This window comes from Notothenia rossii (assembly GCF_949606895.1).
Source record: "Notothenia rossii genome assembly, chromosome: 1".
Lineage (NCBI taxonomy): Eukaryota > Metazoa > Chordata > Actinopteri > Perciformes > Nototheniidae > Notothenia > Notothenia rossii.
In genome coordinates, this window is record NC_136912.1 from 67,769,390 (window position 1) to 67,795,539 (window position 26,150).

General features: G+C 42.1%; 1 protein-coding gene across 6 annotated transcripts in view; it reads right to left on the reverse strand.

Moving 5' to 3' along the window:
• The window catches only part of pik3r3b (phosphoinositide-3-kinase, regulatory subunit 3b (gamma)), a 276,953-nt gene that overhangs the window by 6,016 nt on the left and 244,787 nt on the right, over positions 1-26,150 (reverse strand). For 3 of the 6 annotated variants that reach the window (XM_079667835.1, XM_079667834.1, XM_079667837.1), the window contains 5 exons: positions 3,321-3,456; positions 2,247-2,345; positions 1,579-1,759; positions 654-779; positions 228-547 (listed from right to left, as the gene is read on the reverse strand). In XM_079667835.1, coding sequence (XP_079523961.1) covers positions 228-547; positions 654-779; positions 1,579-1,759; positions 2,247-2,345; positions 3,321-3,456 — 862 coding nt within the window. Of the gene's footprint in view, positions 1-227; positions 548-653; positions 780-1,578; positions 1,760-2,246; positions 2,346-3,320; positions 3,457-7,441; positions 7,794-7,835; positions 7,992-12,241; positions 12,750-26,150 lie in introns of those variants that run through there. The other 3 variants (XM_079667836.1, XM_079667838.1, XM_079667839.1) reach the window with 3 other exon arrangements.

A 26,150-nucleotide genomic window follows, 5' to 3' on the forward strand; every position in this document is an offset into this window, starting at 1 on the left:
AGGGGATATTAAACTGGTATCTACCTCTTAAGTATTTAACATGATTAACGGCTTGATTTGTATGACGTTTCAGGGATTTCTGTGGATAAACCGAAAACCTAAATCCCAAGTTTTGGTTAGCATTTATGTTCATGAAAAAACTGAAATGAAACACTTTGAAAGTATATTTTCTATATTTCACTCCGTCTGCCTGCTTTACTTATAATAACAATGTGTTGTGCACTTACACAAGATACTGGTCCCTGATCTTGCGGAGCTGTATGAGGTCGGGCTTCAGGCTGTTCATCTTCTTGTCCGTCTCCCGGTTGTCCATGGCTTGCGTCTTCAGGTCCTGCTCCAGCCGCACCTTGCTGTCGTGGATCTCCCCGAGCCGGGACTTGAGCTTTTCGTAGTTCATCATGATCCTCTCGATCTCCTTGTCGTTGCCCTCGCGGCGGAAGCGCTCGATGTAGTCCTTGCTGTAGCGCTCCTGCGTTTGGCACTGCTCCTCGAAGATCTTGATGGTCTCGTTGAAGGCTTCGATGGCCGTTCGCTTCATCTGGATCTCCTGATGGATGGAGGGAAGGAGGTAAGTTAGAGGACATGACAGAAAATAGGAGTTTATTTTCTGTAAAAACCCCAAAAGTTAATTTATAATTCAAAAACCTGCTTACCTGTGACATCTTGGTGTATTCTTCGTACAGTCTGTCGTACTCTTTGCTCTTCTCTTGGTACTGATTGTGGTATTCCTGCAGCTTCTTCCCCACAGCGTCAATATTATCCTCCTTTACCAGCTGGTCCTGAGGGATAGAACAACAAATAGTAAGCGTTAGAATCAAGAAAAAGCCAAAGGCAGCATACATAAGTGTTAGACATTCAAGAATGTGGAGCTATTTGTACTTAGGGACAAAGTCCATGTGCATGTGTTGCTCCCTTCACCCCTGATTCTGCTTAGCGAGGGTGACTCCTGAGCAGGCTCGTTAATTAACCACCCACAATGCCCTGGGTGTATGGCAACGCGGTGTGCACGCTCTGAGACATTTCACCGCTCTGAGTAATGACTCGCCTGCAGAACGAGTGGAACGAGGGGAGGAAGGGAATAAATGCGACCGCGGCCCTTTGACACTGCAGATGTGTGCAATTATTTAGGGAGCGTGGCACGGGGGCCGGCAAACGGGGCAATACTTCAGTGAGCGGAGGTTTTGCTGCTGCTGCAGTTTGGAGTGGAAACACCCAACTCCAGACACAGGGTACAGGGAAGTTAAGTGATTGAAAAGGTGTTTTAAAATTAGTAGTAACTACTAGAGAGTGGGATTTCTGCTTCCAATTTGAAAACTTTACAAATGACTCCAATATGAGCTGCTAGACAAGATGTTAAACAAATGACAGTTTGATCAAGGATTCTAACACACCCAAACTACCCTTAAATAATAATAATAACAGTTTACCAGGTTTGTACAGCTTGAAAAGACACCGTAACCAAAAATATCAAGGACCCTTTAATAGCACATAAAAGTTGCAGTGTGCGAAAAATAAAATGTCTATGTATAAAGTCATGACGGATACACAATGTGTGGTACATATTTGATGTGTGCTGACCTGCTGGAACCGGGAGATGGGGTACATGAGTTTGACGTCCAGCTTGGTGTTGTACTGAGCCAGGGACTCGTGTCTGTAGTGAATGATGAGATCCACCACTGAGCTGAACGTCAGCGGGTCGGAGAAGCCGTATTTCCCGTCGCGGTGGTAGATCTTTATCAGCTTGTTGTTGCCCCCCTTCCTAAACCAGACAGAAAAAAACATTTAGAGTGAAAAATGCATCAAAAGACTGATGATTCCCCCCAATATTCACACTCAAACAACCCCTAGTTCAAACTCAGTGGGCAATTTGCTCCAATTTACCAGGATGCTGCATAGGCTAAAATGCTTCTCAACACATGATTTCCCTCAATCTGTAGTTAACTAGAGGGATGTCTGCATTAAAGTGGAGCAGAATAAGTCATCTACCACTCCTTCCAGCCTCCGTTAATCCCCCTGTGGTTTTAAACACAGTGCATTCATGACTGGTACAAACTTCATAAAAACACCCACCAGCATCTGGCCTATGTGTGTAAATGGAAAGGTTGCAGTCGCCATTCATTCCCGGGACAATTCATTTATTTGTCCACTGTCATTGGGAAATGAATCTATTGCCTATTTTAGTGGGCTTTCATGTTTAAAGATAGCTGCAGATATGACCTATTTTTGGTGGGAACAAAGGGTCTTACCTCAGTGTGAGCGTGTAATCTCCCTGCATCTTTGTGGAAGCGTCCCGCACCAGGAAAGTCCCATCAGGCATGTCTCTGAGCTTATCATTCACTTCCTCCCTGAAGACATATGAAGAAAAATACATAGAGTGAGTTGGTTGAGTGATCCGTGTAAAGATGGTGTTCATTTGAAAGGTCTGCCTTCAATTATCAGTGGCAGGCGATGGGGATTTCCCCCCCGCAGCCACACGCCTCAAACTGAACAGTCTGTCAATTAAATGATGTCGGGAGTGACTGGAAGGACAGGTCCCAGCCAACAGTGTCTCTCTGCTCTGTGTGTGTGTGTGTGTGTGTGTGTGTGTGTGTGTGTGTGTGTGTGTGTGTGTGTGTGTGTGTGTGTGTGTGTGTGTGTGTGTGTGTGTGTGTGTGTGTGTGTGTGTGTGTGTGTGTGTGTGTGTGTGTGTGTAAAAAGGGTGGCAGACTGGATGTCTGCGCTGTAGGTGGAGTTATGTGTGGATTGTGGTTGAGAGCTAACCTGCACTTATGAAGGTAATACGGTGACAATAGCCTGAGACTCAGCAGCTTCATGATTGTAACTTAAGCAAACAGAACATTTCTGAAAAGGATTTCTGTTCTCAGGCTCAACTCTTATGAAGCAGGTATATTTGATGGCAACAATCTGGGAATTTAACTATATACTGAAGACTACATAAACCTGAGGAGCTCTTGATTTGAGCTCTCTGCCTGAATAGATTTTGATTGTGTGTATTCTTCATTGTTTCTGGCCAAGCTACTGCTATAAATAATGAACTGTCTTTAACTGTATTGGGGTAATAAACTCACCAATTCCTGTCCATCTCTATAAGCTAGTTTAATAAATATGAATGCTTATATATTAAGATAGTTGTGGGTGGGACCACATTTCCTACCTGAATCACACACCAAATGTACATGCTTTCCCACATAAAACCGAAAGTAGAGCAATTTGATACCAGATTTTTATGAATTGAATGATACTTGTTTTTTGATGAGGATCTGTAACAATAGGCCAAGCAGAGGTACTGACTATCTTAAACACAGTATGTTGAGGGTTACCTGGATATGTCTCCCCAGTACCACTCGGCTTCCTGCAGCGAGCCTCCTGCTCCTACATCCTTGGTGCCATTGGTGCTGCTCCCAATCCCCACCACTGAGGAGGGCTGCTGTGGCTTTGCTGGTTTTGGAGGAAGAGCTGGAGGAGAAGAAGAGAGGACATGTTATTATTGAGAAAGACTGTATGTAGAACACATTACAGCCACCTGCAGATGGAGCATTGTTACATTACTCACATATTTCATTACTTTAGAGCTTCGCTACACAAACACCAGAAATGTCTAGAGATCTTTCTGCACACCTGTTATATGCAAATCACAAAACAGGAGCTGTTTTATATCCACACATAAATGCAGCAGGGGGGCAGTTGGTGACCCCATTGTTATTAATCACAAAGGCAAACAGTGGCATGACAAATATAGCCCATACATCATCACAGTAATTATTGTGTCATAAACCACTTGCAACACACACTCAGGCAAGGTGAAAGTTATGGGCTGCATGGAGGAGACTTTAAGGAAGAAAGTGTGTAACAACTGCCAGGACTCTTGTTTGTGTCCTCCTCCCACTGAGCTGCAGGAGGGAAGGAAGCCCCCTGTTCATATGCTGTGGTTGATTATTATGTAAGACATCTGACAGAAACTTGACTTTTAGTTTCTGCTTTGCACCCTGCACTCTTTCCATGACTGATGCCCTTCATTTTATAAAACTTTCAACAGTTAGGGTTGATTCCTTATCAAATAAATCATCAAATAAATAAATGTGCAACAGAGTGAAGCAATTTGTGAAATACTGTGAAGAGTATTGCGTATTGCGTAAGTATCGTTATTACAGTTATTTGACAGCTGCCTGTGTTTAGACATTTGGGGACTTTAGCCTTTGCAGACCATGCACAAAAAACAACATAACACACTACAGGAAAGGGAAAACCCCAACAAGCATAATGGGGCCCTCAAAATGAAATGCCTTCCGTTTGTCTTTTATGTGGATTGGAGCTTTGTTACAGACTGCACCTTTAAGTTTGGGCAATGATAACAAAGCCGGAGCAGCGTTCAAATAGTCTGAAGGTGAATTCAAACTGACTGAATGCTAACAAACTGAAAACTGGCTGCAAAGTTCTTAGCCAAACAGTGTGACCCACGATGCCAAAACACACACCCCACAGGTTTTCAGAAGTCTCCAGGCACATACTGTATGGGTTCAAGGAACAGCAGTGTTATTACTGGACCACCACACACACACACACACACACACTTTTAAAAAGGGAAAGTCCGCTGATGAAAGCACCCTGAAATGCCACCGAAGGACAGGGGAATTCCCACAATGCACAGAGGCAGAGCTGAATAAGGCCGGACAAATATGATTTCAGTGTATGTGCAGGCAGCACGGTCATTACTCACTGTCCCGATAAGTTCACATCGCTAGAGTGCCCCCCCCAGACTCTACTGTTTACTGTGACATGGGGTAAGAATCATGTTGTCTTTGAATGAACAAATAAAATACATTATTACGGAAATGTATTTAAATCAAAAGCTGCTTAAAATAAAGTTGGCCACTTGGGGGCAGTGGAACAAACAATCTGACAGGTGATACATTATTATCATGTCGAAAACAAAACAAAAACAGCTGCTACTTCCATGTGTTTCTGAGAACAGACATACATTATTTATGCCAATCAAGTTTTATAGAGGCATGATTGTATCCACTTGATAAATGTTAAGTAAAACATTTACTTTAAAAAAATGTTTATCTCTGGTTTGTTTGCATTAATTATCCAATATAAACTAATTTAATTTGTCTGAGATCTGAGGCAAATTAAAAAGGCTTCCATAGCCACTAGGGGGCTACAAAACTACCAAATGTGAAGTTGGTCCCCTTTGTCACAAAGGGCATTTTCCGGAGTTGTTTGACATATTTTGATGTCCATAAAGGAGCTTTTTAGCTCACCTTCCCCTTTGTTACCGGTCATTCTACACCTGTGTTCGTACAGCAGAGTGTGTTGCAGGGCAGAAGAACAGCCAGAGACCTTTTGCAAACTTCATGCTGAGGAGATATCATCAAAGCAGGTTGGAGGGCTAATGAAACAATAATAGGTAGAAACGCACACAGCAGATGAGCTTCAGTTCAGAGGAATGTGTAGCACAGCTGCTGCTCGGCTTCCTCTCCTGTTCTCTTTGTTCTTTTCCTACCCTGCTGTCCTTCTCACTTTTTCCTCTCTCACTTTGGGACTCCTCACTCCTTCCCTCCCTCCTCTTCACATAACCACGGCAGTCAGTCAGTTACAGAAGCCAAAGCTGTCATTCTGCAGCTGCACTGTTCCCCTCCGTCAGCATTTAATGGACTCACACACACACACACACACACACACACACACACACACACACACACACACACACACACACAGACATGTGCATTTCCAAGACAGAGTAAAAGTCCACTTTATATTAAATAAAAACATGTGCACTATTTAAACATTTCAGGAAAAAATCAAGAAGGTAACAAAGTGAAACACTGGTCCTACATAACTGAAAGACACTGTTGTAATAGTGTGTGTATGTTCAAGTGTGTGTGTCCAAGTGTGGAAGTACATGGACCACACAAAGGATGGTATCGTAAAAAGGACAATAGGCTAATCTATCTATTAGCAATGAATTAAATCCTTATTTATCTTTATTAATTAGTGAATACCTTTACAATATAATCTTAAATGAGCTAAATTCATTTCATAAAAACAATATCAAATATACAATAGGAAAAAAAGGAGCACATCCGCACACAAGTAAGAACCTAAAACGAGTAAAATATGTATCATAATACCTGATAAATGCTTGTGTATATGTTATTGAAACCATCGTAAGGATTGTCTTAACTAACCCAAGGACTTGTTTCAGCACTACAATGAGAAACAGGACAATGAACAGGAGCCACACACACACACACACACACACACACACACACACACACACACACACACACACACACACACACACACACACACACACACACACACACACACACACACACACAGGTCCTTTGTTGCACAGGTCCATTGGAAACTTATAGCATTAAGGTCCCCACTCTGCAGCCCCTACAGAGACAAACCCTGTGCTCTTTAAAACATCTTTCCTGCACAACACACGTCAAATTAACTAATGACAACCATCCTACCACAGAGGATGGAACCTGAACACGTCATACATTATGAAAATGATTCTGATTAAACAACTGTATCACTTTTAAATCTATAAAACAAACGGTCAGTCACAAGTGCTGCATAAAACAGCGAGAGGGACGATGAACAAAGGCGACCGTCAGCGCAGCCTCCCTCCCCTCCTTACTCCCCCCTCCCCCTCACCAGACAAAGGAGCAATGCTCAGCCACTCAGCCACACACACACACACACACACACACACACACACACACACACACACACACACACACACACACACACACACACACACACACACACACACACACACACAGCGATATCACTTGTCACCACACATGCAGGGAGACTCCACAGCTCTCCTGAACAATGACTGTCAGCACGGACTGACACACACGCATGATAAACACTCACACTTGACAAAAACACAAAGCATCAATGCTGCCCGCGGTCATCCTTTGGGGATGCTATACAAAAATAATGCAAGTGCACACAGCTGATCAGTGAGCACAGTAACAAAGGTCTTTTCTGCAACAAGAGTTTACAGTCTAAGAAATGACTGCACAATCTAAAAAACTCAAAAGCACGTGTCATGAATAAAGCCTGCTCCTCAATCTGTTCTGTATCCAAAACTTCACAACTGGGCAGAGGAGGGAGCTGCAGGTGGTGTGACTGTGTGTGACTGTGTGTGACTGTGTGTGTGAGCCTCTACATTGTGGGGGTGTGTTTCAGCGTCACGGCTGTGAAAGCACGCACATGCACCCCACACACAGGGACATGCTTAAGAGCTTAAGACTTCAATCTGAGTCCAGATGTCTGCAACAGTAGACATGTATTTTGAATATAAATTGTAAGAAATTTGTCATAATTTCCCCAGCTTTTAATAATTTGTGAGATTAACGGACGAAAATGTTAAAATATATTATATTGACAATGTATAAAACCGTTAAATGCTCACATTTTAGGAGGTGGAATCACATCATTTTTGCCATCTGTGCTTCATAGGTAGTTGTGTGGGTAAGCTGACAGTTGCAGGACTCATTCCCAAATAGGGAAATTCAGTACAAAAGCCCACAAAGCAACAGAGTAAGAATAGAGACAAACACAGACACTCAATTTAGGTCATGTGCTGCAAGAAGAATCAAAGAAGAGGGGGCAGCAAACACATTAAAAAAGGAAAACATATTTATTTGTCAACAAAGAAAAAAAGTGTTAAACTAGTAGAAAATGCTTATAATTGTACAGACTGGATCAGGAAGTGAAGTCTGAGACTTAAAGGAAAGACATGGTGATGCACTGAGAGAAGAAACAAAGAAGAAATCAGGCACCAAAAGACTAAATCAGCCTCTTACCGTCCTCAACCATCGTACTCTCCGTTAGCTGCATGCTGTCACCCGTCTCTCAGCTGTTTCTCTCCTCCCTTCTTCTCTCTCTCTCTCTAACTCACTCTCTCTATTGCTCTCTCCTCCTCCTCTACCTCCTCCTCCTCCACCGCCACCTCCTCCTCCTGCTCTCTGCTCAGTCAGACTGAAGAAAAGAGCAGATCGAGGCTGATCCTAAAAGACAGGCGACACGCTAACTAATCCCTGCAAGGAGGCCCGCCCCCTCCGCCAATCAGGAGGCGGCATGGGGGGCGTGCCCTCACCAGGGGAAGAAAGGAAGAAAGGAGGGGAGGTGGAGTTATCTGAGGGTAATATCAATTCCTTCTGAGACACCACACACTCATACACACAGCAGAATCGAGCCCTAAATCAACAGGTTGTCTCCTATTGAACAGAGAATGACGGATGAATGTGCCTTTTAGAGACTCACGTATTCACCGTTAATGTGAGGCACTGTTATGCTGTAAAACACAGTAAGGTCTGCAAAATACAAAACATTCCATTTTTGGTATATATTTCGTATTTCAGTCTATAGTTGGAAAACTGTGAAAAATGCTCATCAAAGGCCAAGATGCAGTCTTCCAATGTCTGACCAACCGTCGGCACATGTAAAGATATTCTACTTGTAATAATATTAGGACAAAGAAAAGCTGCAAATCCTCCAGTTTAAGAAGCCACAACCACAACATTGGGGTGAACAGTTCCACATCTGCCCCTTAGAATTCCACAATTTGACTCAGCAGCTGTACCACTTTAACCTAAGACAAAAGAAACCTTTCAACAATGAGCAGGCTTTGGATTTGAGTAGGAACATGATGATGATCCTGATTAAAGGCTCTGATAACCCATATGGACCTATAGTACATCTCATTAGGGCCACGGGTCAATCCCATCCTACGGATGAATACACTCTGAATGTAAAGAGGCTTTGACATTTCCACTCTGAATGCCCTTTATATCAACAGCAGCAGGTCTATACTGCTGCTTATCCAGATGTTATCAAAGAACAAACAAATATATTTAGCCTTTTGCAAATCAAAGATGTTCTGCTTTGTTGCCCAGGTAGCCTTTTCTGATTATTTTATGCACTTGACTGCTTGATACAAGTGAAACAAATATGTTTCCCCTCTGCAGGTGAGCACACTCATGGAGAAAAATCTATTATAATCTGGTCCTCATTACAGACAAATGCAGGGCTGGTTGATCACAATTTGAACAATTACATGTTTTCCAATATATATCACAATATGGCAAATTGGGGAAAATGATATCTACACATATTTAAATTGATGATCAATCAAAAATAAATGATTTGCAAAACTCATTTCACTTTGTGCCAAATCCATAATATATACCATTTATTTTTCAATTCAACATAATATGATCATACCATCATTGACAAAGAACCCTATCTAGCAATTAATTGTATGCTAGCACTAAGAAGAGGCAGTTTTGGTGCATATATGATAATAAAGTAAAGTGTTGCATCATAATGCCTTGCATCATCACATCTCACAAAATCAAATGCAGACATTATGTAAAATGTATAAAGAGCCATATTAGGGCAAATGTCAAGACTGTGCAAGTTGCTTTTCATGCTGTGCAGATGTTTATAGGAACGACCTGGAAGGAGGCACATGGAATTTGCTTTAAATTGGCCAAGACACGCAAACAAAACGTTGATATGGTCCTTTAACTATAACATCCCATCCATTCTCCATTGAATGATGAGACTCAGTGCACCACACATCCATTAATACACTAAGTTGCCAGTGGAAACGCAGGCTTTGCCCTTCCCCTAGGGGGGCAGTGGCACTCCACCTGTGCTAATCATCCTGCACACAAAGGCAACACACACACCCACCCACACACCCACACACACACACACACACACACACACACACACACACACACACACACACACACACACACACACACACACACACACACACGCACACACGCACACACGCACACACGCGCACACACGCACACACACACACACGCACACACGCACACACACACACACACGCACGCACAGATACAACTGACACCGAGGCTTTCACGTTTCAATTCCAGTGTAATAAATATTCTAATGAACATCTGTGGGACGCTAGTCTTCCATTCTCCCCTACTTCTCTTAACCCTTTATCATCCCTTCTTCCTAATCTGTCCCACTTCCTCCTCCTCTTTCAGCCTCCCCATCACCCACTCTTTGCCTCCTTCTCCCGTAACCGTAGCTCTTCAGAATGCATGTCAGTTAAGTCAAGACAAAGACACAGTTTGCATATGTTGAAGCGCAGACAAGCTGATGCTTGGTTATATATGTGGGCAACAAAAAGATGAAGACAGGATGAGCTCATTCAGGAAAATGGGGTGACACACAAAAAGGCAGATTATGAAACACTGCAGGTATGAGTAACAGCAAAAGTCCATCTGCATTTTCAATTCATTCTGCTTTTCCACAAATGCAAAATACAGCTTATTTGTGTACATGCGTCTTTGCCGACTGCATTGTTCACATCATGAAATGAGCACAAATGCTCCGCTAAGCTTGGACAACATTAGCAGATTGTCAACAGTCTTTTCCAGCCACGACATTGACCCCATGTATGTGTGAATGAATGGCTCCAGGCACTATATAAGGCAAGGTCCAGCAGCAGCAGCCGTTAAGTATGTGAATCACCAGCAAAGGGCAAGTGTGTTGCGTTAACATGCCCGGACGTATTGGGTTGAGGAGCACAGTCCACTCACTCTACTGTAGCTCCAACACAATGATCGTCAAATGGAGATAGAGTGACCAAGACAAAGAATTGGTCTTTTGTTCAGCCAAGAGGAAAAAGGAGGAGTTGACTTTTAATGTGCAGAAAGTGGAGATATTGCACCACTTCACTTCAACATACCTCAAATTGAAGAATCAACATTTGCAACAGGATGCAATAACCTACTAAAAAAGTATCTGCATCAGCATTAAGCTGAGTGATGATATTTTCCCACATTTACGGACACACACTTCACATAAAGTGAAACTACATTGTATATGTAGTTTAAATTCTCTGCAATCTGATGGTTGTAAATCGTTGATAAAGCATCTGAACCTAAGGGGGTTTTCTTTTTTTGTTGATATAGACATGATACTGCACTTTATGGTGGCTGCATAATATACCGTACATCTCAATAGAATCATGGGGTAAGTGAAAGGAGGAGGGAGAAAAAAGGGGACAGAGCTACCGGGCAAAGTGCATTCAACAGCGCCTCCTGGAAACAACGTCCCACATCTGCGCCATGATCCATTCAGCGCACCGAGGGGAGAAGAGAGGGGGGCTGGGAGTCAAATGACACTGGCAACATTTCCGAGGAATGAATGAATGGAGGAATGAATGAAACGCATTCAATTGCGGGGTGACAGTTTGCTAGAAAGGGGCACAGCGACCAATAAGTGCGAGTCAGTGAGCGATGTTATGGTTATGAAACGCTCGGGACGTTTTATTCCCAGTTGTGTTCATTCTCCCGGTCCCTGTCTGCTCTCCGTGTCCCATCCCCCCTTCCCTTTAGGGACCGGGTAGAGCTAATTTCAGGACGATCCGGATAGAGCCTTTTCATAAATACTTTGATTGTGGAGTAGGCCTAATATCAGATTTAAATTGCACAACTTAACTGCCCGGTTAAGAACAGCACATTTGGGTACAATTAACTGAGATGCTATTTTTTGCATTTTAGTCCAAAATGATTGGCAGTGCGATGTCTGCCATCTTAACTATTCATTTATCGTGTCATTTCATATGCAGATAGTTTGAAGAGTAGTTAGGCTGCCAATGCACAGAATACATCGGATTGTTGTCTCCGAATGAGTCTTAGTGGAGGTTTGAATAGCTGCAGCTAATGTTACTGTTTGACAGCAGGAATAAGCAGACATGTATAATGGAGCATTTCTCCTGTAACCGGTGCCTATTAGAGCAGGACAGATGGAGTAAATTGTGTTCAAAGCGTTGTCATTGGTACCGGAAAATGCCTTTTAAGTCAAATTTAAAGACAAAAGTGTCGCAAATGTGTTTCTTTCAAGCTCAAGTTACCTGCTTACTTACTAGAACAAAAAGGGAATACGCTAGGCTACTGTGGCAAAATTGAGGCACTGCCAAAAAGTAATGTACAAAATGTATCACTTTAAAAGGAGCAGACGTACGTAAAATCCCTCAGGAAAATTGACCCAAATGTCGTTAAGTACTGTTAGAGCAGCATCAGGATGTGCGCTTTATAAACTTTTCACCAATTTGAACAGGCACCAAACCAAACACAGCACCTCCTCTACTCTCATACAAGCCCCAGCCCAACATCCATGTCCGATATTAGCTTCTGTTGCCCGGCGCAGGCCTGCTTACCTGGCGGTTGGTCCATTTCCAGATAAAATATCAGCTCTGTGGAGTAGGGCATCATCACGTCCCTCCAGTCTCCTTCCTCATCGGCTTTTTCCGACGTCCAGACTGTATTATACATTGCTTTCGTGTGGCTTAACCTGACAATCTTTCTCCACAAAAAGGGAAAAAAGCGTATAAAATGCGAACTGGTGACAAAAACAAACTGACGTATTAATAAAAACACTTGATTAGATAGGCTAATCTATCTACTTGAAAGTCTTCTATCTGAATTCCTGCTTCAGACTTGAATAAATAGACGAACTGTGTACAGCAAGCACCGGGCTGTGACTGCTCCCTCCGACATAATAATAGTGTTATTAACTTGGGGCTCTTCATGAATGCCCTGTATACGTATATGTGAATATAAAAGCGTCCTTTAAACGGTGGGAAAGTAGATGCCAGCTCTACATTTCAGTCCCCTCTCCTTCTTCTCCGCTGGTACCGTCGGTTTACTAGCTTCATTTTAAGAAGAGCACTGACAAGAGGAGGCTGGCAGAGGCTGACAACGGCTGGGACAAACCACTGCGCCACGGTTTATAGGGGGGGGATGTAATTTATCTTACTGTAACACACACAAACTTAATATAAATAGATCCTTAACGCAATACATATTAGCAGAATCTAAATTAACATTAGTTTGCGTCTTAAATTATGCGTACATTATAACACTCACCCATTCTGCCTTTGTTATATTAAAACTATGTCCACCTTTGTTGGCGCCTTTTTTTTTTATCCCAGGCCTAACGCTGATCAAGCCTCTGTGCGCAAGCTCAGACGGCTGCATTTGAAAGCCAATAGGGAAATTACTTCAGCCTCTGAAGAGCAACTTACAAATTCAGTGGTTTTCCAGTGAGATCCTAACCTTCCCACTGACTGGCTGTATGTCACTTCAAACTACTGACTGCTGCAACCACTTTGGAATGTTACATAACTACATGAATAAGGAGCAACCAAACATTATTAAAGGACCTTGGCAGTGTCTGTGCAAGTTATAATAGCCCATGTATTACAAATTATATATTCTTGTGTTTTCCAAAAGCAAACCTATTTCTTTTACATGTATAAATGTGCTTTCTTTCACCATAAAACTAAGCCAACAATAAAGGTATACTTGCTAAGTATATTGTATAATGTTTGTGCCTGATCTTCTTCCTTTTCACCATAGAGCTGAAAACTATTAAACACACAACAATGAGCCACACCGTTTCATTGGGTGACATGTATTACATTACCATGAATCAGTTCCGCAAACATCCTCTTGCTGCACTTCTCACTGGAGCACCAAATGTGGATTTATTGGACACTGAAAATAGTCCCCAACCAATGCACTGACAGTACCCAGCTGTTTTAGGAAATTACTGAGAAAATAAACCAAACATGTACTCAAATTTCAAAAGGAACCAATGGGATAATTGGCAATTACCTAATGTGTTTTAAATTATCATTGTATGGAAATGCAGTGAAGACTTTCCATTTGAAGCAGCATTTGTATGAAAAGTGACAATGGAATACACAAGCCAAGCAAGTTTCAAGTTGATTTCCATAAAATATTGCAATTACTTCAAACAATGGCAGACTAAAAGGTAGGGAAAACACATTCAAAAAACCCCAATAACTACAATGTTGTTTAGGAAAATGGTCAGTAGCAATGTAGGGAGAAGACATACAATGAGACAGAGACTGAGGTTATAGATTGTCTCCTAGAGACTGGGATGTTCCTCAAGTTTACACACCCACGGCTACCCTTGTGTGACTTGCGTGACACTAAACCCTTGCCTGCTCAATGCAAGGTAATGACAAATGTATTAAACTATCATATTATAAAAATTAACCAAAACAGTGATGGAAAATATACCCTCTTTGATCATAGGATCCCTTTCCGTGGCAGTTGTTGAGGAGGTTTGTTTAGTGGGCTTGTTTAACTCCAGTTGAGGAAAAGGTGCCATTTACAACGTCAACCAAGCTGCCTACAGTCAGGTAAGTACAGTTACAGCAAATGATATGGGAGCTTAAACATAAGCTTAGGGATGCTAGAGAGGTGCAACCATGTATTAGGAAGCCTATAATACAGGGATTACTGCAAACACACAACACACACCTGCTAAAATGGATATGATGGATTGTGGGATCACTTCTGTTGCAGGACTTATAGGTATGGCTTGTTCTTTTTAGATCATATTTAAATATATATTTTAAGTGTAATTTTTAGTATTAACAATAGATGAAATGAAGCTGTTAAATGGGAAGGAAGTCCCCTATAAACAACTTTAAAAGTCGTCAAAACCACAGTTAAGATGGTAAAATGGCTACTTGTCAAACGATGGCGTTGTAGATGTGGTGTCTCGACTTCAACTTCATTCTCTTCACATGTTGCTGATCTGAATGTAAACAATGATTAGTACATGTAAAAGGAAGGCTTGGCCTACATCCATGGTAGATATCTGATTGCCCTTTGCCCCCAGAGGCTTATCAAACCTTGACCCAGACCTTGGATCAAAGTCAGATTGGGTCCAAATCATAATCACTCTGATTCGGTCCCATTCTATAGAGTGCCACAGTGACGTGTCCTAAAACCCGGAATTCCCACTTATATTTTTATTTTTGCATGAGCAGTCCCTGGGGGGGGTTCTGTGTGTACACACAATTGTAATGACAGTCTGATTAACCCTCCTATTGTGTTTCCCAAAAAGATTCTGTGCATGAAAAATTGTATTTTATTTAATCTATGAACCCGTTATTCCCTATCTATGCTTCTATTAATGTGCCAAGTGGAGCAGTTTTAGGATAAAAAAAAAAAGAACAATGGCCCCATCATAATCAGACGCCCCCAAAGCACACAGTGGAGACACAGACGAGCTCAGACCCCCAGTCTTCCACATGGTAATCTCCTGTTAACAGCGTAATATCAATGCAATATCTTTAGATGGGGGGCGACTGCCACCAGTAATTACAGCTGCTCTGTCTACATATACTGTCTGCCGGGTGTCCTACTTCAGGGAGCAACAATAATTGAAAGGTCTGCTCCCCAATCTGCCATCCATCCAATATACTCTCCTCCTTTTACCACCATCCACCGTCACCTCCGTTAACCCATCCACCCGTCTGTCCGTCAAAAGTTGTCTGTCTCCTCCTTTCTGTCCATCACAAAAAAAAGAGGACAGAGATTCCAGTTGCCCCTCCCCCCCCCCAAAGGGGGCAAGGAGGGGTGTGTGTGCATGAATGTCAATTCAATCTATTTTAACGCGGCACACACATCTACAGTGTAGGCTACGTGTGTGCGTGTGTGTGTGTGTGTGTGTGTGTGTGTGTGTGTGTGTGTGTGTGTGTGTGTGTGTGTGTGTGTGTGTGTGTGTGTGTGTGTGTGTGTGTGTGTGTGTGTGTGTGTGTGTGTGTGTGTGTGTGGTTGTTTCACAGATGGCTCGTGCCGGACACACAGCCTAAAGCTCGTCTCTGTCAAGTGCTTCAAAGAGGTTTAATTGCTGCTGCTGCTCTGTGTGTGTGTGTGTGTGTGTGTGTGTGTGTGTGTGTGTGTGTGTGTGTGTGTGTGTGTGTGTGTGTGTGTGTGTGTGTGTGTGTGTGTGTGTGTGTGTGTGTGTGTGTGTGGCTGGGCAGATGGATCCCTAACAATGACACAGGAACTGACTCTAGTCATACAAAAGAGAAAGAGAGAGGAAGAAGGAGGGGCAGACAGAGGGAGGAGGACCATGGGAACAGTATTAATCTGCGCTGTCCCCGGCCATCAGCACACTGGTCCCCATTTAACCCCCCAACAATAGAGCCGAGTGGCATCAAGTGGCCTATTTGCATAGCGTATGCATAATCACATATGAAGCATAGTCACATATGAATCAGCTCCTCCCATGACTCCAAATGAAACTTCAAATTCCAATTATGTATGTGTCCAACTGTGAGTTTTCAGATGCATTTCAATATGTGCATAAAACAACAGAATGCAAGTAATAAACAGAAAGTGGCAAAATGTAAGTACAACTTTTCGAGCTTGGCTAAATGCACTAATAGATGACAGAAAAGTAACATTGGAATAATGCTAATGCTGGGGAACCTGCTTCAGCTTTCTCTTCCTTGTTGCAGAGCTGTCAGTGTGCCTCCACTCTGCCAAAAATACTACAAAATATAAATGGTAGGTGTGCCAGATGGTACTTAAAGTTCACTGTTTAAAATAACATAAATGCCATGGAAGATTTGAATGGTACAGTACGCAGTCATTGACCCAAGTCATTGTCTCCCATTGCTTCCAGTCTCAATGCTAAGCTAGGCTAGCTATGTCATGACTCCAGCTCTATACTTAGAGGTTCTCTATACAGAATTCAGAGCATATGATTGAATGTGACTTAATTCTCTGCTCAGGTAGACATTTCTGCAAAATTAATGCTCTAAATGTCGTTTACAAAAGAAAAACAACCTAGGTTTAACATGTTTTTTAGCTAGTGCTGCTACTGCTAGATTCTCTCATTGAAAAAAGAGTTGGACACTGAACTAGGTTTTATCATTTGGATCATGGCTAAAATTCAGCTTGACTTTTTCTGGTTTCTCCAAGCTTTAAGGGAAACAATGAATGTTGGTTTCTGTGTATTTGTTCCTGTGTGTGTGTGTGTGTGTGTGTGTGTGTGTGTGTGTGTGTGTGTGTGTGTGTGTGTGTGTGTGTGTGTCAGACAAATTGGATAAGAGAAACTGCATGTGCATGAGAGAGAACCCAGGTGAGCTCCTGGGAATCAGGTGTTGAGTTTGCCATTTCTGTCTCCATAGAAACCAAAACGTTCACTGAGGCGCAAACAATGTCTCTTTTTTAGGGGCTTTAAGCCCAGACAAAGGCACTGTCTGGAAGCTCATATCATATGCCACCTACTGAGTTCAATGCAGCAGGGACGCACAAATCCATGCACACATGGCATGTTAAACCCAAAGTAACACACCGGTTGACCTCTTCAAATTTCACAATTATTTATCAAAAATGTGTGCTTTATAGCATATATTTGAACTCATGGACCCACCTGTTTGTCTATCAGGGTTTCATGCTTTAGTAGAACAAGCAGTCTGGTAAACTAGATGGGATCTTTGAGTTTCCGAGTCAGTGTGTATGCAGAGGTTTGTGTCTGTTTTAACTTAAACGTTATCTAAGGTCATGTGCCACCTGCACCCCAGGCAACTGCTTCCACATTAGAACACGGTGTCTTTTTGTCCGACCGGTTTGGTGTTGAAGAACTTGTCTGATCTGCACACACTCCTGACCTCAACCTTATCGATACCTCTGGGATGAATAATGATGCTCTTCAGGCTGAATGGATGGAAAGCCTGAATTCAGAAGAGGGAAGGCTCTGTGGTAGAATTGGAATCACATGTTAAGCTATTATATATTGGTGTTATGTCCCGGTGTCGACATACTTTTTACAATATCGTGTTTTCAGCATGGTGTGAAAACCATTTCTGAACTATCATCTATAGGTCTGACGGCATTAGTCACATGAAATATGTCAAGGTTCTGGTGAAGCCCCAAATAGGAATTCAGATGCGTGCATTTGTTTTGGAGTTATGAGACAAAGATGTCTACTTTCATGAGTAGCCAAATCTTTTCACATGGACTTTAAGCCTGCATTGAGCCAACACAAGCTCAACGCCTGTTCGTACTATAAACTAGAACGCTCTCAAACACCAAAATGTTGCCCCTTGGATACAGATTCTGCATTCATATGCAAGTCACACCAACAGCATAAGGGTTTAGGTTTGGTTATCAAGAAATGTCTCTGACTGTGTCAGTCATCTGCATCCATTTGTGCCATGAGTTGCAAGTGTTCACAGTGCCAAGTTGAAGAAGGATAAAAGAAAGAGTGGAGCTGATGCATTGTATTAGTCTGTGGACTAATGGTCAGAAATGTTGCCAACATTTAAAAATTGGGTTTCATGTCGGGTATTAACTGTGTTATTTGGGTTGGAGCCTCGACATGAGGATATGGGCTGGGGTTTAACAAGGGTCTAATGAAGAGATGCTATATACCGATATAATTGGATCCATTGTTTTTGGTACTTGATGCATACTGTAATCAGGACTGAAAGTCAGGATATCTTTACTCTATTTTTGTCAAGTCTCCGGACATTTGCCATGTGCAATATGACATCACCTTAGTGCAGGGGTCGGCAACCCGCGGCCCACGGGCCGCATGCGGCCCTTTAAGCCCTCTGCTCTTGCTCCCTTGAGTTTAGACAAAAATAAGAAGGAAATAAAATAAAAGTATTTGTAGGACTATTTATATTTTGTTGCACGGTTGAAAATGTTTCGTATCTTGTATTTTGAGGTGATACTGTGACACATAAATAAAAAACAAAACGGTTTTAATTAGGTCAACTAAAATATGCGTCACATCCTGCTACGGTCCCTCGCGAGCGGCCGAGCGCCTTTTCCTCCGGGTGAATAACCTGACCCCCGGCTCGATGAGCGAACTATGGATAAATCAAAGTAAAGTACCGGAGGAACACAGGATTTAATTCTGTGTGGACTGAGTTATATGCTTTCACAGCAAAAACGATGCTGGTTTACCGGTATGTTTGATATGTAGAGAGAGAAGTTGTCAACGGTGTTGCAGCCTTTACGTATCGAGGAACAACAAGGGAGAGGAAGACAGCTGACAATCTTCCGTCATAATTCAATGGGGTATGTAATTTATTTCAGAAAATACTTTTTGTTATATTCCATGGAATGCTCTTAACGTCCCGATAGCAATGAATATATTAAATGCGTTGACAATAAATACATACAAAAAGTAATCTCTGGAAGCCGTAGCGCAGTAAAAAGCACGACCAATCATTTTAGCCGGCCCGGCTAAAATAACTGGATGGCCTAACTGCCTGTCAGCCTTCCATCTGTGCACAAACTTATCTCGTGGCCTCATTGATGATGCGCGTTCGTGTGTGTTGGAGGAGGGACTCTGTAAGAAAGTCTGAAGGAAGAGGCATATTTTTTCCGGTTGTGTATTTCCAAATTCTAGCGCACTCGAGCTGGTTTCTCCATTCTTAACTACTCTACCTTTAACTCTTTTTAGGGTGCAGCTATCTGTTTTATTTATTTCAAAGTGGGCCCATTTTAATAATATTTGTTTTTCCTTCAAATGTGCAGAGGACTCCCCAAGTGCTGTGTTTAATTTATTTTAAAGTAGGCCTGTGTATTATTTTTAATGATCCTTTTAGTAGTTCTTTGTTTCTTATTAGAGGTTAACAGTTTTATATAATGTAATAAATAGCCTAATAAATGCAAAAAACTGTAGTTTTTGTCTGATATAACAATAAATACAACTGTATTAGCTATCGAGCTATGAAATATGTTTTGCGGCTCCAGACAAAAACATTTTTGGGAAAAAGGAGCAAAATGGCTCTTTTGGTCAAAAAGGTTGCAGACCCCTGCCTTAGTGTGACTTAGGCAAAACGGACATAATTCAGGAGGCATATTTATTGTCTTTTGTTAGAATGTATGCGAAGAGAGCAGCCTTGAAACACTTTGACTGGCATTCCAAAGAAGCATTTGGAGATATTATATTCTTACTTGGGGACTTTTTTATTTGACTTAAAGACATTAAGTTTTTCTTTACTGTATGCATCAACAAAAGGGCAGTTTTCCGTCTCGTGTTTTAATTGGGCCCCTGAGTGAGCATCTTTCTGTGCATCTTGGTCTGTATGTGACATGTGTATCTTCTGCAATAAAGCAGCGATTCAGAGAAAAACACAATAGTGGTGTTTATCTCCCTGACACGTTTCCCGGTGTAGGGGAATCTTGACTGAACATCTATCAGCACTGAGCATGTGGTTAAACCTTCTTTTTTATTTTAAAGAAAAAAGGCCTATGAATTGAGCCTTTGCTGTCATGGGAGTAACAGAAGCAGTAGACTGAAAGAATGGTGGATGGAGTGGGGGGGGGGGATGCAGTACTAGACCGCAGCAAACGATGAAGAAGAGACAGAAAGAGGATGCTAAAGGAAGAGAGCAGAGGAGATAGGAGTTCCATTTGTCCTCAAGTTCTGGGGGACATGTTTGTCTTGTGGAAATAAAAGCCCACAAACGTATGAGTGGGGGGATGTTTGACTGTACACAGTGATGATGAGGCTGTGGTTTGCCCACTGTCAGCTCTATTTCTGTGCTTATTATCCATGGCCCTCAGCGCTTTTCATATTTCGTCTGCTGCTGTAATAACTAGAGTGGAAAGTACAATTTAAATGTAGACACGAATAGGTTGCTAAACATAGACATTGTTGGGGTGGGGTCTGGGAGAGCACACACACTGAGAACAGTTACGTAATATGGCACGGCACTTTTGTATATATTATGAATAAGCGTTTTTTTTAGGGACAGGACAAAATGTGTCATCCGCCTACATCAATGCTACAAATTATCGTTAAACGTAGCAAGTGATTGAATGCTCACATTTTTGTTCTTTTGTTTTTTGCAACATTCCATTTCTTTTTTTATAGCAGCATTCACACACTGCAAGCCATTAAAACTCTGCCAGAGACACCATACAGACTCATGATCTGCAGACTGCCTGTTTTTGGTCAACATCCAAAAGTGTCCAAAGATACCAAAGATCACATTCGTTCTTTACGGAGTAGGTGTAGAAAATAATGTCGAAAATATCAAAAAATATTTATGGCTCAGCCGATGGTGCATCAATTAAAGGGGTGCTGGCTTGAATCCGATAACAGTTTGAGAACAAAAGATGCCAAAGCATTAGTATATGTTATTATCATTCAATTTTGTAACATTCAACAGTCAAAAGACACATGATGGCGTTACTTGCTTTATGATTAAAAAAGTTAAACATGGTCAGACAAGTTCAGGGTTACCTAAAGGATGTGTATATATGTCTGTGCTCTTGTATTCCTACCTGTTTGAGCTATACAATGATTTATTTTATTTAATAGTTTAACATTTATTTTCTTGCAGTTTTTGTTTATAGTACATTTATTATTATTAGTGTAATTATTTTATTTAATTAAAGAAATTCCTTATGCTTTTATTTTGAAAGTGGTTTTGGTTTCTATGACTTGGCCACCTGTTGATTATGTATGTATTGGAGAGAGGTGGTGGTGGGATTGCAGCAACAGATATGGCAAATGTTTTTAACCAGGGTAAGCCACGAGGAGAGCCACAGGAAAGGCTAAAGGGGAGGATTGTTTACAGTATGACATTGGATCATCGGAAGAAAATGCACAAAAACGACATTATTGCCTGGACTTGGATAGTTTCCCTCCATATGATTTGCTAGTTGGTGCCTCGGTGGCAGTTTAACTTTTTTTAGGTAATTCACTACCTTTTCTGGTGACTTCTTTATTATTCAAACTGCAAAGTTCCACAATAGGTTGAATGAGGGTAAACAGTAGGAATAGACATTGATTAAGGACCAAGGACTGTCATCTGTCACAGAAGGGCCTCATAGGTATATAACTGTATATAGAGTGTGTGTAGAGCACGCACAGTCATGGTGTCATTGGGCTCATGCCACTGCAGTGAGCCATGCAGAGAGGCCATATTTCCTGTTACTGCACATTTGGCCACTGACATGACAAAATCCCTTAGTACTGCCGCTGATATGTGAAGGGTAGGAATACTCTCTGTTCTAACTAGTCGCCATGTTTAATAAAAATGACATAAACTAGAAAATGAACTGGACAAAAAGCCCATTTCACATATGCACTACAAACCTGAAGATATTAGGATATCAGAAGATGTGAGAACCTAAATGTCTGGAAGTTAGTCGAATGTCCCATTTAGCCTGATTGCAAATAGAGCTGGTCATTGTCCATGGCATTCACAGCGAGTGATTAGGACAGGGGTTGCCAACACGTCGATCGCGAGCTACCAGTAGCTCGCGGAGGTTTTCCGAGTAGCTCACCAGAGGGCGCTAAAGTGCAGTTGACATGTTGAGACATATTTATTTATGTAGTATATTTTGAGAGTAAGAAAGATAGAGAAAAAGAGATGTAAGATGCAGTCATGACAACTGAGGAAGGTCCGTCAAAGAAGAAATCTAAAATATACTACTTTCATGACGAGTGGGAACATGAATTTTTATTTACGAGCATCAAAGACAAGTGTGTGTGTTTAATTTGTGGCTCGAGTGTTGCGGTGGGGAAGAAGGGAAATGTCGAGCGGCACTTCACAAAACTTCACGAAAACTTTTCAAAGGAGTATCCCGCCGGCAGTTGCCTTCGCGTTGAGAAGGTACAACAATTAAAAGCTACGCTACAAAGGCAGCAATCATTGTTCACGAAGCCTGCCAAGAAAGCTAGCCTAGCTACAGAAGCATCGTTCCGAGTCGCTCAGTATTTGGCAAAGAACAAAAAAGCTTTCACTGATGGCGGTGTTCTTAAGGGAGCGATGTCTGTTATGGCAGAGACTTTGTTCAGAGACCACAAGAGCAAGTCGGAGATAATGTCTGCCATTGACGATGTGCAACTGGGAAACAACAGTGTGGCGAGGAGAGTGTCGGCGCTGTCAGTGGATGCCATGGGACAGTTGGAGCGGGACATGGTCAGGTGCAAGTGGTTCTCCATACAGTGCGACGAGTCGGTGGATGCGAGCGACACAGCTCAGCTGTCTGTGTTCATCCGGATGGTGTTTGAGGATTTTACGGCGAAAGAGGAATTTCTGACACTGCTTCCACTCAAAACAACAACAAGAGGTGTGGACGTGTATAATTCTATTAAGAATTATTTCATAAATAAAGGCGTGCAAATGGAGAAGCTTGTATCCATAACAACTGATGGAGCCCCGGCTATGAGAGGTCGCCACAACGGTTTTATCGCAAATTGTAAGTCAGATCCATATTTCCCACGTTTCCTGAGTTACCATTGCATCATTCACCAAGAAGCACTTTGTGCCAAAATTATGGACTTCAATCACGTCATGAAACCTGTGATACAAATAATAAACTCTATCCGAGCGAAGGCAAAGCAACACAGGAGCTTCAAAGTTTTTCTTGAGGAACTGTCAGCTGAATATGGAGATCTCCTTCTCCATGCTGAGGTGAGGTGGTTGAGTAGAGGGAAAATCCTACAGCGCTTCCTCTCCTTGCTGAATGAGGTAAAGCTCTTCATGGAAGAGAGGGGGGAGGACACCTCCATCTTATCTGATGCTGGTTGGGTACTTGACCTGGCCTTTTCGACTGATCTGACAGGAAAATTAAACCAGCTTAACCTCCAGCTACAAGGCAATGGCAAAACAGTATGTGACATGATTAGTGCTGTAAAGGCCTTTAAAGCAAATCTGTGTCTATATCTCCAGCAAGTAAAGGGAAATAAATTGCATCATTTCCCCTCTGTTCAAAAAGTACTGCAGGAGAATAAAGCTGCTGCTGGCTTTCTTGACTTATCAAAGTACTGTGACTGCTTAACTAAGCTTGGGCAGGAATTTGAGGACAGGTTTCTTGACTTTAAACAGCTTGAGCCCTGTGCAAGTTTCCTTGCTAACCCATTCAACATCGTGGATGTTACTGACATGTCTGAGCAACTGGCCAGCCTTTTCAGTCTCAGTGCTTCAGAGTTGGAGCTGGAGATAATCAATCTCCAGAATGACATTCAGCTGAAAGCACATCAGATGGACAAAGATTTCTGGAAGCTATTGGACCCAGAGAAATTCAAAAACATTCAAACTGCTGCACTGAAACTGTCCTGCTTATTTGGGTCAACATATCGCTGTGAATCAGCATTCTCTGATATGAACTTTATCAAATCCAAATTCAGGACAAGACTTACTGATGAACACCTCAATGACTCAATCAGAGTGAATTTGTCAGGATACACACCCCAGTACAGTGCTCTGGTGGATGCTATGCAGTGCCAGGTGTCACATTAGCTGAGTCAGGAGAAAGACAACAATGCAGTGACAGACTGAATGTTTGAAGACATATGTTTGCTTGATGCAAGTTGAGAAAAGCACAAGCCATATTCCCCTTTTACATGTGAAACAAATTTGTGAAATGCTTGAAATAATTTAAATTATAGAGCTAGAAATGTTATTATTACAATTAGGAACTTTGCACTCTTATCTGTAAAACTGTTTACTGTAGTTATTGATGTTAAAGCAGAACTCAGTATTGCATGGTGATTATTTGTCTTTTTTTCTCTTCATGAGAAAGTCAAGTTTATTCATGTTAATGTTAATGTTTCTGCTCTTGAGTCACGAATGTGATATGTGCACTGAAATCTATATAAAATAACATGAGTAGCTCTTGGCCACTTTCTTTTTTCAAAAGTAGCTCCCGGTTAGAAAAAGGTTGGAGACCCCTGGATTAGGAGATACACTTCTGTTGCTGCTGGCGTGAAAACTAAAGATAAAACATCCAAGGATGAAGTTGAAGAAGATAGTTCATTTACACAAAGACGCCAACATAAAAGTGTTAATGGGGAGACAGGACTTCTGTATCTAAGGCTTGATTCAGGAAACAGCAAGACATTTGGTGGATTATGACAAATTAGGAACCTGGAACCAGCTACAGGACCATATTTGCGTCACATCCTGCCTTCTTTACGTTTTACCCGGCCAACCCCTTTCGCCTAAACAAAACGGGTATTTCCAGTGCTTTTGTTTGTTATGTTTATGAATTTGGAACTAAGAACAATGTGCAGACCAGATTTTGCAAACATCTTTGGAGATCATATGAAAAAACTACGGAGCCCTGGAGGGTTCATAGAGAGAAAAATAAATAAAACGTGGCCACGTTTTACTTTCTCGTTCGCACGAGATACCTTCTCGTGCGCACAAATTAATAAAGCGTGGCCTCGTTTTGTGTGTGTGTGTGCGCGCGTGCGTGTGTGTGTGTGTTTGTGGGGGGGGCATTTGTTTATGATAGTATTGTTTGTTCCGGTGCATTCCGGCAGGACTATCACACAGAGATTAAGATTAAACAAATTTCTTTCACTTGGGAATACACATATGACTATGGAGAACCAGATTTGTGTAAATTACTGTTTGTGGTAATTTGAAAACAAATGCCGGTGGTGTCGGACACACACAACCCACCGAACACGCACACAGAGCTGAGCACGCACGCACGCACGCACGCACACACACACACAAACACACATCATGCGCCCCGGTGACAGGACATCTCCTTCATAAAACGAGGGGGAATACTCTGGTAGTTTGATGTGTGTAGAGGTGTGTGTGGTTAAACGTAGCAGCCTCGATCTCTATTCAGCTGTTCTAATGAAGGGAAACACAGAGAAGTAAACAGTAAAAGGCACAGCTCTTTGCAGCTGGTGCTGCTCTTCTCAAATTCTGCTGAGTTACACGTTACTGCCTCCAGTGCCCTGTACGACAAAGCCAGTTCAACAGACCCTGGATATGTTTGATTTACCCGGCTTAACTAACCCTAACAAATGCGATGTCGATAAGCGGTCCTACGAAGCTGGTTATCAACTCAGTAAATCAACCAGGGTTTCTCTGACCGGCTGAGAGCGCGTTCACGTGAAAGGGACGGGGTTAGCAACATTTGACCAATCACAAACATGGAGACACGTGCTGACAGCGCAGCGTCATACTTCATGAATGAATAGTGTAAATAGCAAATCCTGCTTCGTAGTAGCCTACAGGCCACTGGTGCCGCAGAGATTTCATAAAGTGAAGGAGGTTTTCCTTCTATAAAACAGCTGTGGGCAGCAGATACTGTGAGTCACGGGCAGGAATCCCTCAATTTAAATAAAACGAGGCCACGCTTTATTAACTCGTGCGCACGCTTTATTAACTCGTGCGCACGCTTTTTTAACTTGTGCGCACGCTGTATTAACTCGTGCGAACGAGAAAAGTAAAACGTGGCCACGTTTTATTTATTTTTCTCTCAATGAACCCTCCAGAGCTCTGTAAAAAACAC